This window comes from Narcine bancroftii, chromosome 8 (assembly GCF_036971445.1).
Source record: "Narcine bancroftii isolate sNarBan1 chromosome 8, sNarBan1.hap1, whole genome shotgun sequence".
NCBI lineage: Eukaryota > Metazoa > Chordata > Chondrichthyes > Torpediniformes > Narcinidae > Narcine > Narcine bancroftii.
The window spans coordinates 77,773,137-77,793,324 of NC_091476.1; the positions used below are offsets into that span (position 1 = coordinate 77,773,137).

The 20,188-nt window shown below is 46.1% G+C and overlaps 1 protein-coding gene across 2 annotated transcripts in view; it reads left to right on the forward strand.

Moving 5' to 3' along the window:
• Nucleotides 1–13,510, forward strand: part of LOC138740936 (RAS guanyl-releasing protein 2-like) — a 59,783-nt gene extending 46,273 nt beyond the window's left edge. For both annotated transcript variants that reach the window (XM_069894301.1, XM_069894302.1), the window contains exons 10-16: nucleotides 2,776–2,856; nucleotides 3,382–3,492; nucleotides 4,233–4,348; nucleotides 6,204–6,345; nucleotides 7,943–7,979; nucleotides 11,038–11,193; nucleotides 13,209–13,510. In XM_069894301.1, the coding sequence (XP_069750402.1) occupies nucleotides 2,776–2,856; nucleotides 3,382–3,492; nucleotides 4,233–4,348; nucleotides 6,204–6,345; nucleotides 7,943–7,979; nucleotides 11,038–11,193; nucleotides 13,209–13,264 (699 nt within the window). In that variant the 3' untranslated portion in view covers nucleotides 13,265–13,510. The remainder of the gene's footprint in view (nucleotides 1–2,775; nucleotides 2,857–3,381; nucleotides 3,493–4,232; nucleotides 4,349–6,203; nucleotides 6,346–7,942; nucleotides 7,980–11,037; nucleotides 11,194–13,208) is intronic.
• Nucleotides 13,511–20,188: the final 6,678 nt, after the last annotated feature.

A 20,188-nucleotide genomic window follows, 5' to 3' on the forward strand; every position in this document is an offset into this window, starting at 1 on the left:
ACAAGTACAATTTGACGAAATTGCGGTCAGTGAAAAACACACAGATACACACCCAGACATAACACACAGACAAACAATACACATAGACAGAGCAAGTATTTATATATTTACAGATAAATATTGTTTCGTGAATATGAGAGTCTCGGAGGGTCAGTGTGAGCAGTTCCTTTGGTCGTTCAGCAGCGCTGCCCGTGGGAAGAAGCTGTTCCTCAGCCTGGTGGTAGTGGCTCTGATCCTCCTGGATCTCTTCCCCAATGGGAGCAGCTGAAAGACGCTATGTGCGGGGTGGAAGGGGTCATTAGCGATTTTGCACACCGTCTTCAGACAACGATCCCAGTAGATCATATCAATGGGGGAGGGCGGAGACCCCAGTGATCCTCTCTGCCGCTCTTATGGTCCTGTGGATTGACCTCCAATCCATTTCTCTGCGGCAACCGTACCCACACGGTGATGTAGCCGACCAGAACAATTTTGATAGGTTTATATGGAAATACAAGTGGTCTGATAGCAAATTTGAAGATGACACAAACATTGATGGAGTTGTGCATAGTGAAAGCTGTCAAAGGGAAGAGCAGAATTACAGATCAGTTAATGATATGGCAGAAATGGCAGATGGAGTTTATTGCTGACAGATGAAGTGTTGTCGATCCAAACAACACTACAGCATAGAATCAGGCCCTTCAGCCCTTCTAGTCTGTGCCAAACTATCTTCTGCCAAGTCCAACTGATTTCACGCAGTCCTTACCCCTCCACACCCCTCCCATCCATGGACCTGTCCAAATTCTTCCTAAATGCGAAAATTGAGCCCCCATTACCACTTCAGCTCATTCCACACCCCCACCACTCTCTGTGTGAAGAAGTTCCCCCTCATGTTCCCACTAAACCTTTCTCCTTCACCCTTAACCCACGTCCTCTGGTTTGTATCTCACCCACCCTCAGTGGAAAAAGCCAACCTACATATACTCTGTCTGTCCCCCTCGTAATTTTAAACACCTCCACCAAATCTCCCCTTATTCTTCTACGCTCCAGGGAATAAAGTCTGTACATGTTTAACTTTTCCCTGTAACTCAGTTCCTGAAGTCCGGGCAATATCCTAGTAAATCTTCTCTGCCCTCTTTCTATCTTATTGAGATCTTTCCTGTAGTTTGGTGACCAAAATTACACACAATTCTCCAAATATGGCTTCACCAAATTTGGGAGGTCAAGTCAAACAGAAAAGTTTATAGTCAATGACAGGACCTTTAGAAGGATCTTGTGTGGAAATCAATAGCTCTCTGAAAATGCCTATACAAGTCATTCGGCTGGTAAAGACGGCTTCCAGCACACTTGCTTTCAATGGTTGAGGCATTGTGCATAATACTGAGAAAACCATGTTGCAGCTTTACTCAAATTCAGTTGGGTCACATTGGGAGTATTGTGTGTAATTCTGGTCACCACATTGCAAGGATGTAGAGGCTTTGGAGAGGGTGGTAAAGAGGTTCACAGCTTCAAGGAAAATTTGAATGTTTACACTGGAAGACCAGAGACGGAGGGCTGACCTGATTGAAGGTTATATAATTATGAGAGCATTTTTCCCCCACAGTGGAAATGTCTGATACTAGAATGCTAGAATGGATAGGTTTGAGGAGAGAGGGAGAATGTTCAGCAAATATTTGAGAGGCAATTTAAAAAAAAAAGAAGAGTACCAGGTATCTGGAACATGAAGTGGTGGAAGCAGATACGACATCGATGTTTGAGGCCATTGGACAGACAGATACATAAACGGTCAAGAATGGAGGGATACAAACCACAGGTAGATTGGCAAACAGGCATGGTGGATTAAAGGGGTTCTTCTTTTCTGTTCCAATAGTTCTTTGATCTAATATCAATGGGGAATTGGCCTCAAGCCTGACCTTTCACATCTCGAGAGGATAATAGGACAAGTGGGTATTTTCAGTCACAGGTGAGGTTTTGAGGGGAGAGCCATAAATATCACATTGTAATACAATGTTGAATTGAAATGATTGGCCATTGGGAGGTCGCAGTGGCTGCGAATGGAGCTTTTCAATTCCTGGTCACACTCCCACACTCACATGTCTGTCCATGTTCTGTCCCACCCTGACCACCCGCAGATTGGAGGAAGAACACCTTATTTCCCATCTGGGCCCCTTCCAGTCGCATGTCCTTAACGTTGACTTCAATGGTTTCTATTAAACATGCTCGCCTTTTCCTTCCCCTGCCCTTTTTCATGTCCTCCCCTCCCCCAATCACTGCTGTCCCCTCCCTCCCTTCTCCGCCTATCATCTCCCGCCTTTGCCACACCCCCACCTGCTGAGCTTCTCCAGCATTTTGCGTGGTTTTTTCTTCAATCACGGTGTCTGCAAAATTTGAAGGATCATAGACATTATGGGGCTGGAAGAGACATTAAACAAATTCATGGCTTATCTTCGCTCTGTCTTCCTATCTTACCACTGCTTGCCAAGTATCTAGTGGTCTCTTCCTGAGAGATCAAGGTGGATCAGAGGTGAGTAGATGTCCAGGAACTACACTCATCAGAGACGTGCAAGGGCTTCAGATTTTGGAATCTGGAGCAAGGCGCTATCTGCTGGAGGGACCCGATAGATGACACAGTATCAGTGGAAGAAAAGCCGTTGACTTTTGTGCCAGAATTTTGCTTTCTACTGTGTCATATCAAACCGAATCATATCTACCGTGTTATATCAAACCATATTCACAAATCTTGAGGAGATGAATACCAATTCTTCAGACCAACAGTGGCCTTCAATGTCTTCACAGGTCTCGCTAGATCAGTACCATACAGATGATGAGATCTACAAACTGTCTTTGTCAAGGGAACCTCGCACTTCGAAGTCCACAGTGAGTAGAGATTGAAGAAAAATTCTAATCTGCCTCTCCCCCACCCCCCCAATCCAAAAGGCTGGAGTTGCAAACAACAGATTCATAAAACCATAAAGACTTAGATCATGCTCCTGATCTGACCCGATCCCAGGACTTTTAATGAGGGAGGGACTTGGCGTAATGTCCTTTATTAGGGGATTCCAGGGAGTGGAGTCACTGAGGGAAGGCGAGCCAGCCATACATATGCACAGTGGCAGTAACCAAGTAACTGTACACAGTGGTGTCTCACCACGCCCAGAACATTCTCCGTGAAATTAGTAACAATCGTGTCTTAGCCACCTCGACAGAAGGTGGAGACAGGCAACATTGTTCTGGTGGAAACAAATATTTCATTCAAAAAAGCAGATTTGTAGACCAATGTTGGTCAAATTCGATTTGAAGAAGACTGATCCAGATTAAGGGACAATCCGAAATTGACATAATTTCCAGAGTTATTCTGAGTGATAGGGTCCCTGTTACTGATGCCGCTTTCCTGTGTCTCAGCCATCCAGCCCGACCCCACCCAAGCACTCAGTGATGGATGAGTGGACATCAGATGTCAAACCCAAAACTGACCCCGAGTTGATCAACAAACACATCCACAAGATGGTTGAGGTAAGAAAACCTTCAATCAGATTCTATGTGCATCTGCACAATAATCCTGAACGAATGTAGAAAGAGGATGACTGAATGAAGAGAGGGCCACTGGACACTGGTGTACAGTGGTGACTTCTGTTACTTGGGGAGGGCTGTTGGAGGGGGTACAGAGACGGAGTGGGGGCTGGAGGAAGTTACACAGGCGTGGTGTTGAGGACGCAGGTATTTGCGGAGATAGGGAAGTTTGTAGGGGCTGGTGAGTGTTAGAGATCAGGAGGGGTGTAGATGGTGCGTAGTGTTGCAGAGATCAAAAGGGGAGAAGAGGGTGGGGAGTGTTACAGTGATTGGGAGGGTTGTAGAGGGTAGGAGTGTTTCAGTGATTGGGAGGGGTGTAGATGGTGGGGAGTGTTACAGTGATCGGGAGGGGTGTCAGAGATTGGGAGGGGTGAAGATGGTGGAAAGTGTTACAGAGATTGGGATAGAGTGTGGGGAGTGTTACCGAGATCTGGAGGGGTCTGAGGGTGGGGAGTGTTACAGTGATCGGGAGGGTTGTGGAGGGTGGGGAGTGTTGCAGAGATCGGGAAGGGTGTCAAGGGTGGGGAGTGTTGCAGAGATCAGGAGGGGTGTCGAGGGTGGGGAGCGTTACAGAGATCGGGAGGGATATCGATGGTGGGGTGTGTTACAAATATCAGGAGGGGTGCCATGATTGGAGATCGAGTCTAATTTCTTTTTTAAAACCTCCCTGCTGTTGTTTCCAGTCTGTCTTCCGGAATTTCGATGTTGACCACGATGGTTATATCTCCCAGAAGGAGTTTGACATCATCTCCTCCAACTTCCCTTATCTGGACCGGTTCAGCGTCCTGGATGAAAACAAGTATGTTCCTACTCCTGCCCACTCCTCCTCCCCACTGCCAGTTTTGTTCCATATTCTGTGCGTTGTGATGTTATTCAGCAAAAGATATCTGCATATGTCCCTGGATCGTGAAGTTTTAGATTGATATGGGTCAATTGGAAGCAGATGGGATGAGTTTAGGTGGGGACCTTGGTTGTCATGGACGAATTGAAGGCAAGGAAAGTCACGTCTGTCTCTAATGACAGAACTGGAGTCAATGGCCACTCAAACGAAACACAGAAGTCTTTAGATGCTGTGATTGTAGTAAAAACACCTTGAAATGCTGGAGGAACCTATTCTAATTCCCTGCCCCATTCCCTCACCGACATGTACGTCCGTGGTCTCATGCACCACCACACTGAGATCACCCGCAAATCCCACCTCATCTTCTGCCTGGGCTCCCTCCAACTGGACGCCACTTCTCCAGCTTTCATTTAAACCCCACTGCCTCACTTCTTCTGCCAGTTCTGCCTCTTTTCCTTTACCCTGTCTCCTTTCACCCAGATGTAATCAATTCTCATCTCTCCCCTTATCATATTCAGTTATCACCTTTTGTTTGTCTGGGCTCCACCCCAGCTGGCATCGTCTATGCTCCGAGATTCCTTGTTCATTCTGCTTCTTCCTTGAACAAGTCCTGAAACGTCGGCCATCCGAGGTCCTTCAGTGTTTTGTGTGGTTTTTACTTTAGTCTGGGGATTCAGGAGAAGCAAATTCCCCAGAGGGTCGAGTGGGGAATGGATAATGTTTAAACAAGGGAACAGTAGATTGAATGGGAAGTTGCAGAACAGCAGAAGGAATTGAGGTCAGATTATTCCCCACCTGATGGAGGTTTGGGGAGGGGGAAATGTTTCATTCCTGGAAAGGTCGGAATCCCCATTTTTTGTGTGTTGTCTGAGAATGCATAATAGATCTAGATTTTTAATTTTTTCACCTCAGTTCTGAGAGTGAATCTTACTCCATTATCTCATCATCTGCACTATGTGAATTCTCCCAGGGGGAATTTCCAAACCTCACTGCATATGATTCAGGAGTGACCTGCCCCCAATACTGGGTGAAGACTTAGGTACCTTCCTCATCTCCTCCACATTAGTTTTGGTGGAACCATTTAACCAGCCAATTTTTGGAGGCTCTGTTCTCCCGTCGGTAGCACGAGCAGTGCAGAGTGATCAGGCGGAGGGAGCAACTCTGCATTGAAGCCCCAAATCATCAAAGGGCAAGACCTCTGAAACACAGGATCACTGCCTCCTGTCTGTCTGATACAGTGTGGAGAGAGGAAGGCAGATGATAGGAGGGTCTTGGTCTGGGAGAGGAGAAAGGCACCATCTTCAGGTGTGCATTCAGTGAGTACATGTGTGAAGCATCTACTTGTAATAGCAGTCCCAGTAGATCCCACTGAGGGTTGCTTCTCTCAAGAGGCAACAGATGGATTCGGAGAAGAGATGGTGATGTGGCTGAGTGTTGGGGATCTGAGGGTTGTTTCAAACAGGACACATTGCTGGAGAACTTGATGGGTTGAGGAGCATCTGGGGGGAGATATAGAATTGTCAATGTTTCGGGCTGGACCCTTCAATTAGACTGATGCTGCTCAAACCTTTCTCTCCCATGGATGCTGCTTGACCCTGAGTTCTGCTCCAGTCCCTTGCCTGTCTCTTCAGGATCTTTCGGGGAGACCAAAGACAGCCATGATCTCACTGAATGGTGGTACAGGCTTGAAGGGCTGATTGGTCTCAGTGATCCTGTGACAGTGGTAGTTGATGAGAAACTGTCAGGCTTGTTAACAAGCATGGGCCTTTTGTCAGACTCCCAATGACACTCAGATGGCTCCTCTGTTTTCCAGAGATGGTCAGATCAGCAGAGATGAGATGATAACGTATTTCAAGCAGGCGAACTCACTTCTCAATTGCAAGATGGGATTCATTCATAACTTCATGGAGACAACGTACCTGAAGCCCACGTTCTGTGATCACTGCAGGAACTTTGTACGTATGCTGGAGTTCGGGGGTACTGCTTATTATAATGGCCCCTGAGTGTGAGAGGGGAAGAATGAGGTTGTCAGTGGCTGGGGGGGGACTGGGAATCTGTCTGGCACATCTTACTGAGGGTCAAGTCCCTGAGCGAGAGATGGGAGGCCTTGTGACCTCATAATCAGGATTTATTGTCGTGAACATATCACAACAATGGCAGCATAATCACAGACCAAACCTTGATATAAACCATATGACAAAATAAATAAAAATAGTGCAAGATAAAGGAAAAAATAAATCAAGTAGTGTCTTTAGGCCTTTCTCTGGTGCAACCCTGCATTAACGTTGGCTCAAGGTTAAATAAAAAGGGGAATTGACCTTTTAAGGTGACATCCTATAATGGGGGTCCCGCCATTCCTTTTTAAAGACCTGTCTTCCAGAGTGGAGGTGAGTGGTGTGGTAGCGCCGCCCACCACCGAGACATCAAACCTATGCGCTGGCAAGTGAAGAATTAATATTGACATTCCCTCTCACCCACGAGAACAAAAACCTTTTACCATCAGTCACATGAACAGATTGAGAGACAAATCGCAGTTGCTATTGCCCCCTATACCTGAACACACTAAGCGCTTTAAAATTTGTGCTTGGGCCATGGGCTGACGACCTCATCAGCCCTCCCCAGTTGCAGCCGCTTTCAGTGGCATTCATTTCATTGGAGGAAGGGGAGCGACTACACTCCACTTTTAAGTGTACCCCCCTCCCCACATGGAAACTGGAGCGTTTTCCAGCAGTTCCATCTGCCTTCGGACCTTTTATAGCGGTACATGCAGCGATGGAAGAACGAAGAATTTCTGTCTTAATTTTTGCCTTTTTTCTTCATTAAAAAGGCCTTTTGGTTCATTGTTCGTTCAGTAATCTGATGGTGGAGGGGTAGAAGCTGTCCTGTGCCACTGGGTGCTCGTCTTCAGGCTCCTGGACCTCCTTTCTGATGGTAGCAGAGTGAAGAGGGTACGGCCTTGAGGATGGAGGCTGCTTTCTTAAATTTTAAATTTAAATGGAGACGTACAGCATGGTAACAGACCCTTTCGGCCCAAGATCCCGTGCTCCCCAATTACACCCCATCGACCTACACCCGCCTGTACATTTCGAACGGTGGGAGGAAACTTCAGCCCATGTGGAAAACCACATGGACGTGGAGAGAACGTAGAAACTTGCAAAACAGTGCGGGATTTGAACCCCAGTTGTGATCGCTGGCGCTGTAAAGGCTTTGCGTTAACCGCTATGCCATCTGTGCCACCACTGCCTGTTGTAGATGTCCTCAGTGGAGTGGAGTCTGGTGCCTGTGATGGCGCTGGACAAGTGAGGAACCCTCTGGAATAATTTCCTGTCTTGACTGTTGATACCAGACTGTGATGTTCTCCACACTGCACCTGGAGAAGTTTGAGTTTCCAGCTAAATCCTGGCTGTGATAGTCGAGGAAAGGAAAATCGGCAGGACACTGGCATTTTCTGTACTGGGCCTCTCCTACCCTGTTGATCAGAATCACTCTACACCAACAGTCTGAAACAGGCTCCCTTGCTTCATGTTGATGGTCTTTTATTTCTTCCCATAGATCTGGGGTTTATACAAACAAGGCTACAAGTGTAAAGGTGAGTGATGTTCACCCAGTGCTCACACGAGCTCTGCCACAAGGTGAGGTTACCATGGATCACAAGATGTGGAAGCAGGGGTCGGCCCATGGAGTCTGCTCCACTATTCTAATCATGATCTGATCCATCCTCCCACCCAGCCCCTCTCCCCGTAACCCTCGATGCCCTGACTGATCAAATACCTGTCAATCTCTGCCTTTAAATACACCCAACGACCTCAATTCCACGGCCACCAGTGGCAACTGGTTTCATCGACTCACCATCCTATGATTTAAGATGTTTCCATATCTCTGTTTTAAATTGATGCCCTTTTACCCTGAAGTTGTGCCCCTTGTCCTAGACTCCCCAACTGTGGGAAACATCCTGGCCACATCTACTCTGTCCAGGCCTTTCAGCATTCAAAATGCCCCTCATCCCTCTATACCCCAATGAGTACAGTCCCAGAACCGCAGTCGTTCCTCATATACTAACCTTTTCATCCCTGGTATCGTTCTAGTAAATCTTCTCTCCAACGCCAGCATGTCTCTTCTCAAACACGGCGTCCACAACTGTACACAGTTCTCCATGTGAGGTCTCACCACCAGGGCCCTGTAGAGTCCCAACATCACATCTATGCTCTTGAATCCAACATTGCATTCGCCTTCCTCACCACTATTGGGCCTTCTGCCTGCCTTTCCCTTAGTCCCTTTAAGAAACCTCTGGTGGTGTTTGATCTAAAGTTAAGAGCTAGCATGGCACTTACTGCTGCTTGTGGGAGCAAGTCCTGAATCCCTCGTACTCTCCAAACCTGAATCCTGGCCTCTGATTCCTAGATTCCAGCCCATCGTCCCAGACTTCCAGAGCGGTGGGAGGCTCCTTCCCTCTCCACCCTGCAGGCCCCACCTTGTTATTGCAGAAATTCCCATTTAATCCCCTGACAAATTTCAGGGAATGTAACTCAGGATGTGGGATCTGCTGGGAACCAGTAATCATTCTGGGCCAGAGTCCAGGACAAGAGGGCAAAACTTTAAGATTGAAGGGTGCCTGTTTATCTCTGCTCTGGAGGAATTTCTTCAGCCAGAGGGCGGTGAATCTGTGGAATTTGTTGCCATGGGCGGTTGCGGAGGCTGGGTCATTGGGTGTATTTAAGGCAGAGATTGACAGGCTCTTGATCAGCCAGGGCATAAAAGATTACAGGGGGAAAATCGGGTGGTGGGGCTGAGTGTGGAAATGGATCAGCTCATAATGAAATTGTGGGGAAGATCCGAAGGGATGAATGGCCTATTTCTGATCCTAAGTCTGGCGGCAGGGATGGCCAAACTTGCTTAACATCAGAGCCACATATGATAAACTTCAGAAGTAAATCACAAAATTGAGTAGACACCAAGGTCGAAGTAAAAACGCAAAATGCGCCCCAGCAGGTCAAACAGTTTCCGTAATGTAGCAAAGGCAGAGACACAGAATGGATGTTTCAGGCCACTATGATGAACTTCAGATATCTGAGTGCCACAAAGCCTGAAAACTATTACATATGCATTTTTACTCTCACAGGAAAATTTTGTTACAAGCATTTTATATAAATATTAAGAAATACATGTATGAAATTTAACAGCCTGAATATGCTTGGGATTGTCTGAACTCGAAAGCTAAGCAGTTTCAGGCCTGGTCAGTACTTGGAGGGGAGACCGTCAGGTACTGTCAAATTCTGTGAGGGGCGCTGGACAAAGTGGCGACTCTCTGTCTGCCTTACATGGACAATGTTAGAGTTTCATGTAGGGTACATTCTAAATGTAGTATTACGTGACAGTAATGGATCATTTACATAATAATATTTATTCATGTACCAAGTTCTTAAACTATTAGGTTCAATTATCAAAAAAGCACACATAAACATACCAAATATCCTCAAAATCCTGGCTGATTTTCTGTGGAAATCTCTGCCCAACGAAGCAGTGGAGACTGCCTCATTCAATATATACAAGTGAGGTAGATTTTTGCAGGGTAATTAAGGGTAATGGGGAAAGGTGGAGCTGTGTCCACAGCCAGATCCATTGTTAGCTCAGTGAGCTGGATTTCTGATGTGTTCTCTTCGGTTTCTGCAGGTCCCTGGACCACTGCAGCATCCATAGCTGAGTACACGATGCGGGAAGCAACCCAATGCAAACTGCCTACTGTGGCAGGGTGAATCCAGAGGGCCCACAGCTTTGCTTCTCTTCGCCCCGCCCTCCACTCCCTCTTCCCAAATGCTGGCAGGAGGGAGCAGCTGATGGCAGTGGACGCTGGGGCATGGAGCAGTTTAACGCACTGCCTGGTGCTGATTCTCCATCCGCTGGGGCTAGAGCTTTGCCCATGACACTCACAGGGCCTTCACTGCTGCTGCCTGCTCCAGCACTGTCGTGGTTTGGCACCTGGATGAGGTCCACACTAGGGACCCCCTCCGGCCTCTCATCCTCTTCTCTGTCATCTTGCTTCCCCCCCACCCTACCCCCGCCAGAGTGCTTGGGCACACACCCCACCTCTGGGGAAGCCCATGCCTCATCGGAGATCTCCAGACCCAGCCCTGGCTTCCTGACCTCTGTGGCCGCTCCCTGCCAAGGACCCGTTGCTTTGCCCGACCCTCCTTCAGCCCAACCCCACATTGGCAGGGCTCTGCGGTGGTGTGGCCCGTCCTGAGCAAGGAGAACCCATCTCTGGAGTGAGCTGCTTGGTCTGCTCCCTGCAGGGGCTTTCCCTCCAGTGTCCACACCCTCCTTCCTCTCCTTGTCGAGCAGCTAGAGCTGCTACTGTATCGGGGCCCTCTGGTCTGGCTGCAGGGATTTGAAGTGTCCCAGGGTGGCTTCAGGAGTGAGGGTGTCTCCTCCAGCTCATATATTTCCATGGGCCGCACATTACATGTCAAAGAGCTGGGATTTGGCCACCCCTGGCATGATCTAAATCTAAACCCTCTCCCTCTGAGGTTGATCTTTCCTGCCTCGGGTCTGGGGCTGTACTCAGTGTGTTCAGGGTTGGAGCAGGCTGACCAGGTGGGGAGGGGGTGTTTCTGTGACTGATATTAACTCTCACTGCCTTGTGAACGCAGCCTGTGGGATCAGTTGCCACAAACAGTGCAAGACCCTGCTGGTGATGGAGTGTCGGAAAAGAACAAAGAGTATCAGCTTCGACAGTCCGACCCCCATGCTCAAGAGATCATTCAGCTACCCTGTCACACATTCAACCCCTGACTCGGCGTGTGCAGGTGAGATGTCCAGTCATTGGTGAAGCCTTGTGGTGATAAAGGAGCAGTCAGTAAATGCAAATAACACTGGACCGCAAAGACTTTGCTTCCTGAATACTTTTGGGTGTATTGTATGGATTTTGGGCTGCTGATCACAAAAATCACCTTCAAATTTTCCTGTCACATATCGTTTTTGAGATATAACCTATTTTTGTGATTTCCTTTCATATGTTTAACATGCTTTAAGCAGACAAAACCATGAAGTGCGACGTGTCTTTGAAAATTCATTTTCTGCCATCACACTTGGACTCCTTCCCTGCTGATCCTGGTGCCGTCGGTGACGAACTCGGTGAAAGGTTTCCCCAGGACTCTGCAACTATGGGAAAGTGGTGCCAGGGCAACTGGATTCTGTCAGTGCCGGCTGACTATTATTGGACACTGACATGAGGGGCATCAAATTGGAGGAACACCTCATCTTCCCTCTGGGCACCTTCCAACCAGATGACATTAGCACAGATTTCTCTGATTTCCATTAAAACTCCCCAACTCCTTCTCCTTCCCCTAGCTCTCTCTCTCTCTCTCTCTCTCTCTCTCTCTCTCTCTCTCTCGCTCTCTCTCTCTTCCCTTTCCCCTCTGTCTCCATTCACAGAGCCAAAATCAATCTTCACCTCTCCTCTCATCATGTACAATTAATACCTTTTGGCTGTCGGTCTGGACCCCTCCCCCTCCCATTTGGCGCCCTTTCTCTCCCCTGAGCTCTGGTTGGTTGCTCGAGGAAGCGAACAGGAAATTTGTTGTTTTGCTGCAGCATCATTGTCCAAAGTTACTTTAAATTGCAACTCCATAAATACAAGATTAAAAAAAAAAAGGAAATAATTAATGCAATGAAGAGACAAAATGAGGCCGTGTCTGGGGGCTCATTGTCTGTTCAGGAGTCTGATGGTGGAGGGGAAGAAGCTGTCCTTGTGCCGTTGGGTGTTCATCTTCAGGCTCCTGCACCTCCTTCCTGATGGTAGCAGTAGTAGTTAGGCAGACTCTATTATAGCACCTGTGGCCCAGGTTCGAATCCAGCGCTGTCTTTAAGGAGTTCGCTTGTTATCTGTGTGAGTTTCCCCTGCGTGATCTGCTTCTCTCCCCCTTCACTCTCCAAGATGTTAATTGGGCAGCACAGGTTGAAATGGGGGTCCTTGAGGATAGAGCAGTGGTTCTCAACCTTTTCCTTTCTACCCACATCCCACTTTAAGTAATCTCTATGCCATCGCGGCTCTGTGAATGGTAAGGGATTGCTTAAGGTGGGATGTGAGTGGGAAGGGAAGGTTGAGAATCACTGCTCTAGACCCAATTGTTACTGAAATATTTTGCTTGAGAAAAATTGTCATTGGCCCATTTCCTTTGGAGCAATGAAATGGTGCTCATAACGAGTCAATGAGGGATGATAAAAACAGTGGTTTTCAACCTTTTTCTTTTCACGCACACCTCACCTGAAGCAACCCCTTAATAATCACAGAGCACTGATGGCACAGGGATTACTTAAAGTGGGATGTGAGTGGAAAGAAAAAGGCTGAGAACCACTGGGATAGAGGCTACTTTCTAGAGACACATCCTCTTGTAAATATATTCGATGGAATAGAGACTGATGTTGGGATGTCGCAGGCCAAGTGCACAACCTTTGTGGACTTTTCCTGTCTTGTGCATTGACACCTCGTACCAGACAGCGATGCAACCAGTCAGAATGCTTTCAGCAATACACCTGCACAAGTTTACGAGAGTCTTTGGAGCTATACCCAATCTCCTTAAACTTCTAATGAAATGTAGTAGCTGGTGAGCATATTCCTCATTATTGCAGAAACATGATGGCTCCAGGATAAGTTTCAGAGGTGCTGACACCCAGGAATTTGAAATTCTTTACCCTTTTCACTCCTGTCCCCCTTGATGTTGAAGTGTTGTAGTTTGCCTGCTTCTACCACCTTCTCTGGAAGCATGTTTCAGAAAGTGATTGAGAAAAGGTTACTGATGGGGCCCCATCTCTTTTACAGTACTTAAGGAAGAGGTTGAGAGTCTGGAAGATGATGTGCAGGACATCCATCTGTGAAGAACAGTGGACATCATTACAACTTGAAACAGCATCCCATCATGCTTGGTCTCATCTCTGCTACCACTGGTTTCACAGTCTGGGAGGAATGATCTTTCGTTTCATGAACTCTGGATAACTCAAAATGCAGCCAATCCATTCCACGGACACAGAATTGTGTGGAAATGTATCATTAGTCTGTGCTGATGGCAGGACAGTGCAGAGGAAACTTTAATTTGTACCCAACCATAAAGTTACTTGAGTTCAGATTTGGTGTGTTGCTCTCTGTGCCAAGATACAGTGAAAATCTTAGCCTTGTCTGCTGACCAGACACCACAATAAAACCTGCCCAGTGTGGTTTTGTATTTAAAAAGCATGGTGGAAGGAAAGTAATCTGCTGGGGTCTGGTGCGGGACAGGAGAGCTGGAGAAACTCACCTGGTCACACAGCATCCACAGAAAGTAGAAGGCAGTCGATGTTACGAGTCTTCATCACTTTCCTGATACTGTGTGACCTGCTGAGTTTCCCAACATTTTTGTACCCTGTGAAAGCAAGAGCACTAGATTAATCATAGAACATTATCGCACAGAAATAGGCTCTTCGGCCCATCGAGTCTGGGCCAAACTATTAATCTGCCTCATCCCACTGACCTGGACCCAATCCATAGCCCTCCATACCTCTCCCATCCATATATCTGCCAACTTCTTAAATATTGACATTGAACCCAGATTCACCTCTTCAGCTGGCAGCTCGTTCCACACCCTCACTGCTCTCTGTGTGAAGAAGTTCCCCCTAAACTTCACCCCTTAACCCATGTCCACTGCCCTCAATCCTGAAGATAGTTGAACGTGATGGGGAAATGAGATCTCCTGTCACTCTTGGAGTTGTTTTGGTTTTTGTTGGGTGGAAAAGAATCCCATGAACAGCCACTGTGCTCTATATGAGAGGGGCTTTTGATGGAACAGAGCATCTGTTTGTGTCAAATTTCCATCAGCAATTTTCCAATTTCCATTACCCCAACCCCCACAGCCTCTCTCTTTCCATCATCCTTATCCTTCTGTCTCCCTTTCTGCAGCTCCCCACCCCTTCCCGATCAGAGCTACCTGCCTCTCCATCCTCTGCTCTCTTCCCCCATCATTTCCCAGCTTCTGTCCTCCTGCCTGCATCCATCAATTACCTGCTAGCCTGTGCTCATCCCCCTTTCCTTCCCCCCACCTTTTTGTCGACATGCCTCAGGAAGGGCTCCAGCCTGAAACGTTGACTGCCTTTCATCTCCTATGGATGCTGCGTAACCTGCTGAATTTCTCCAGCACTTTTGTGTACTGCACTCGACCCCAGAATCAACAGGTTTTCTCGGTTAACACATCCATGCATGTAGTTTGGGAAAAGGACCTGTTGAAGAATAATGTCCAGAAATGGCAGCATGATGAGTCTAGGGGCCGGCATGGTTAGCACCACGCTCTTACAGCACCAGCGACCAGTGTATGAATCTGGCGCTGACTGTAAGGACTTTGCATGTTTTCCTCATGGGTGGGTTTCCTGCATGAGTTTTCTTAAGGGGGCTCCATTAGTGCTTTAAAAAAAACGTGAATTGGATAGGAGTTGACAAAAGAAGCAGGACAATGAAATTATTCAGTCTTGAAACAAACCCATAGAACATTATAGCACAGAAACAGATCCTTCAGCTCTTCTAGTCTGTGCTGAACCATTCTTCGGCCTAGTCCCACTGACCTGCATTCAGTCCACAGCCCTCCAAAACCCTCCCATCCATGGACCTGTCCAAATTCTTAAATGTTAAAATTGAGCCAGCATTCATCACTTCAGCTGGAAGCTCGTTCCACACCCCCATCACTCTCTTTGTGAAGAAGTTCCCCCTAAACTTTTCCCCTTTCACCCTTAACCCATGTCCCCTGGTTTGTATCTCACCCACCCTCAGTGGGAAAAGCCTGTCTACATTTACTCTGTTTATACGCCTCATCATTTTAAATACCTCGATCAAATCTCCCTTTGTCCTTCTACGCTCCAGGGAATAAAGTACTAACCTATTTAACCTTTCCCTGTAACTCAATTCCTCAATTTGCAGCAACATCCAAGTAAATCTTCTCTGCACTCTTTCAATCTTATGATAGTCACATAACCATATAACAGTTACATCACAGAAACAGGCCAACTTGGCCCTTCTAATCCATGCCGAACAATTTCTCCCACCTAACCCCACTGACCTGCACTTAACCCGTGAACCTCCATTCCTTTCCTGTCCATGCACATATCCAATTTCTCCTTAAATCCTAATATCAAGCCTGCCTCCGCCAAGCTCATTCCACACAGTCACCTCTCTCTGAGTGAAGAAGTCCCCCCCCCATGTTTCCTCTAACCTTTTTCCCCCAACTCTCAGCTCATGTCATCTCGATTGTATCTCCCCTTTCCTTAAAGATAAAAGCCACTCCATGCCAACTCTATCGATACCCCTAATAATTTTAAATACCACAATCAAATCTCATTTGAACCTTCTATGCTCCAAAGGATAAAGACTGAAGTTAATTAACCTTTCCCTATAACTTAGACCCTGTAACCCTGGCAACATTCTAGTAAATCTTCTCTGCACTCTCTCCAATTTGTTTATCTTTCCTATACTTTGGTGACCAAAACTGTACACACTGCTCCAAGTTTGGCCTCACCAATGTCTTGTACAATTTTAACATAACATCCCAGCTCCTAGACTGGTTTACAAAGACCAACATACCATAAGCTTTCCTCACCACCCTATTCAGGGAACTATGTACCATTATTCCTAGATCCCTCTGTTCTACTGTACTCTTCCATGCCTGACCATTCACCATCTATGTCCTATTTTGATTAGCCCCACCAAAATGTAACACCTCACAATGATCTGCATTAAACTCCATCTGCCATCTTTCAGCCCACTCTTCTAGCTGGCCTAAATCCCTCTGCAAGTTTTGAAACCCTTCTTCACTATCCACTGCTCCATCTATCTTCGTATCATCCACATTATTACAAATCCAAATTCCCACCCCATCATCCAGATCATAAATGTATATGACAGACAGTAATGGACCCAATACTGAACCCTGAGGAACATCACTCATCACCGTCCTCCAATCTGACAAACTGTTATCTACCATGGCTCTCTGGCATCTCCCATTCAACCATTGTTGAATTCCATTGTACTACTTCAATGCTAATACTTAATGATTGAACCTTCCTAACTAACTTTCCCTGAGGAACCTTATCAAGGGCCTTACTAAGGTCCATATATACAACTTCCACTGCCTTCCCTTCATCAACTTTCCTAGTAACCTCCTCAAAAAAATTGGTAAGATTTGTCAAACATGATCTTCCCCTCACAAAGCTATGTTGACTATTTCTAATCGAACCCTGCCTATCCAAATATTTATATCTAAGAATACTTTCCATGAACTTACCCACCACTGATGACAAACTTATAAGCCCCTAATTTACTCCGAGCACCTTTTTTTAAACATTGGGTCTACAAGAACCACCCTCCAATCCTCCAGTACCATCCCCGTTAATAATGACATTTTAAATTTCTCCTTCAAAGCCCCTACTATTTCTAGACTAACCTCTCTCAAGGTTCTAGGGAATATCTTGTCAGCACCTGGAGACTCATCCAACTTTATTTCCCTTAAAAGTGCCAGAACTTCCTCTTCTTTAATCATCATTGTTTCCAGAACTTCCCCACTTATTTCCTTTCCTTTACACTCTAACAAGCAGCGTAACACCTCCCTCTCTTGTTTCCCCTATTCTGTCACACCTGAAGCAATGAGATCCTGGTATGTTTAGTTGCCAATCACACCCCTCCTGCAGCCAATTTTCACTAATGGCTGCCACATCATCATTCCAAGTATCTTATCCATACTTGAAGCTCATCTACTTTTCTCACGATGCTCCAAGCATTGAACTAAATACAGTAAAGAAACTCCCCTTCCCTTGCTCTTCATTGATGACTAATGGTGCAGACAACTTCCATGTCTTCAATTTCATTCTTCTCCTCAGCATCTATTCCTTCCCTCTGGTTCCCCTACTCCTTCACATCTAGTTTAAACCCACCGGAGCCACACTAACAAACCTACCTGCAAGAATATTTCTCCCTTTCCAGTTAAGATATAAACTGTCTTGCTAGAACCATTCCCAACTTCCCTGGAAATGTTGCCCAATTATCTACAAACCACTGCTCTAGACCCAATGGTTACTGACATATTTTGCTTGAGAAAAATTGTTGTTGGCCCATTTCCTTTGAAGTTCTGAAATGGTGCACAGAATGAGTTAATGAGGGATGATTAAAACAGTAATTCCCAATCTTCCCTTCCCACCCACACCCCACCTTAAGTAATCCCTTACTAATCCCAGAGCACTGATGGAATATGAGTGGAAAGAGAAAGGTTGAGAACCACTGTCTTAAATTTTAAATAATTTTCTCAAGTGGAATACAACTCCAAATTTCTGCATGCATCTATCCATCCCCAAATCAATATCCGACTTCCAAGTTATAGTAACACATTTTCTAGCTATTTCAACAAATATGAATAAATGGTACTTGATACATATTTAATTTTAATTTTGGTTTAACTCCTCTAACACAGTGATTCTCAATCTTTTTCTTTCCACTTTAGGTAAGTGAATGGGAAGGGAAGGTTGAGAATCACTGCTCTAGACCCAATTGTTACTGAAATATTTTGCTTGAGAAAAATTGTCATTGGCCCATTTCCACAGAATGAGTCACAATTAAAACAGTGGCTTTTAAACATTTTCTTCCCACTCGTATACTACCTGAAGCAACCCCTTACTAATCACAGATGGCCGAGGGGTTACTGAAAGTGGTGTGTGAGTGGAAAGAAAAAGGTTGCTCACCACCTCCCTTCACATCCATAACACCACTCTTTGGCATGTTGGATGTATCTTCCACCATGAAAATTGACAAAATATCTGTTTCAATGCCTCGGCCATTTCCTTATCACTCTATATCAATCTCCTTTTCTCATCTTCCAAGGGACTTTTGTTGACTATAGCCACCCTCTTCCATTTTATATATTTATAAAAGATTTGGAGTTGCATCCTGGTCCAGAGTGGTATCTCGGGAACTTGCTTGTACTCACCGGCTGTGTCATGGCTTCTGCTGGCTACAGGGTGATGTGTCACTAGCCATTGGAATAGTCCAGGTCAGTGTCTCTGGCCACCATCATCCTCCTCACTGCACTCAGACAGAGGGAATACATGAGATGGGGAATCAGACACATCAAATCAGATTTCTTAAAGTCACTTAGAAACCCTAGACCAAAGGATGAGACAACTCCCAAACTCCTTCTAATAACAGGTTACAGTGAGATAGACCTCAGTGTGCATAGAGTGGTGAAAATCCAATTCAAACCACTCAATCAAAACTTAAGCACACTCAGCCAATTTAAAATTGTATCAGCCTTTAAGAGAGGTAGAAACTTGAAGGACCTACTGATCAATACAAAACTACACACTGCCCCAAACTGTGGCAAGAGTCAATGTGGAGTCTGTAAACACTTGAAAATGCACAAAAACAGACCAAATAAAAGGACAAACAAATAGGCCAAGACAGAACAAACAAATGCTTGTGATCAGAAAAACTTGGTCTGTGCCATTAGGTGCAAGCGATGCCATATCCTATACATAGGGGAAACAAGGAATAGTCTATGAACTCACCTCAATGGGCACCTGAGCAACATCAAAGCCAAAGACCAACACAGGTCAGTGAGCAGACACTTCCTACAGTATGGAGGGCAGTCACTAATGATTCTAGGCCAACAGCTGACATGAATTGGACAACCCCACCAAGAAAGGGTGCAGAATGTAAGGGAATTGAATTACAGATCAAAACACCAAACAGATTAAATGAAGGATAGCCAGACCAGCCTAGGCTCCATAATTAATTGAACTTAGCAACAGGATCACACACAATAGATCCCACTCTGAAGGGATGGAAACCCAAACTCCCAACTAACAAGTACTAAAAAACAGAACAGGAAAAGGGACCCTCCAACACTACACATTCACCACACCATCCCCAGCCACAAGGTACCTCACTCTATCCAGTCCTCATCCTGAACCTTCACACGAGTGGACAGCATCCAGCACAAGGATACAAATGGCACCACAAAGCAATCACCAGAAGAGGGAACTCCCACAGACTCACAGGATGCACCCAACATAACACAGCCCAATAATGAAGGGATACACATCCAGTACCTACTTCAAATACTCACTACCCCATCTCTGACCCGACCCTAAACACCCCACGCCCCCATCCCAACTAATTCCCAAACCAGTCTAACGTGTCCACAATCCAAATACTAACCCACTGAATGCCACAATGACAAAATGAAGGGGCAAAAGGCAATTGAACAGCCTTGGGTTTCACAGGACCAACATCTGCCCAGAAGGAGATTACACGATTAGAGACATTGGGTGACCCTAACTTAACCCCAACCTGCAGCCCCCAAATTACCCAACCAGAATCACCCATCTAAGCCAAATTTCGACCACCAAACCCAACCACAACATCAACTCCTAACCCAACTATTCCAATTCTGAACTCCCAAACTAACCCTCACCTCATCCCAAACACCAACCCCAAAACAACTCCAACCCCAAACTTACCCCTACCCTAACCCTCAGCAAGCCCTCACCTCCCCAAACCCATACCCTAAAACCAACCTCAACCTTACCCTTACCCTAACCCTTAACTAACCCTCACCTCACCACCAAACCCCAACCCCCAAACCAACCCCAAACTTAGCTTAACCCTCAACTAACAGTCACCTTTCCCCCAACCCCAACCCCAATCTTACCCTAACCCCTCAACTAACATAAAACTGAACTCCCCCACAAACCAGAACACCATCCTTAATGTGTGTGTGTGCTGAAACTAAGCCTAAT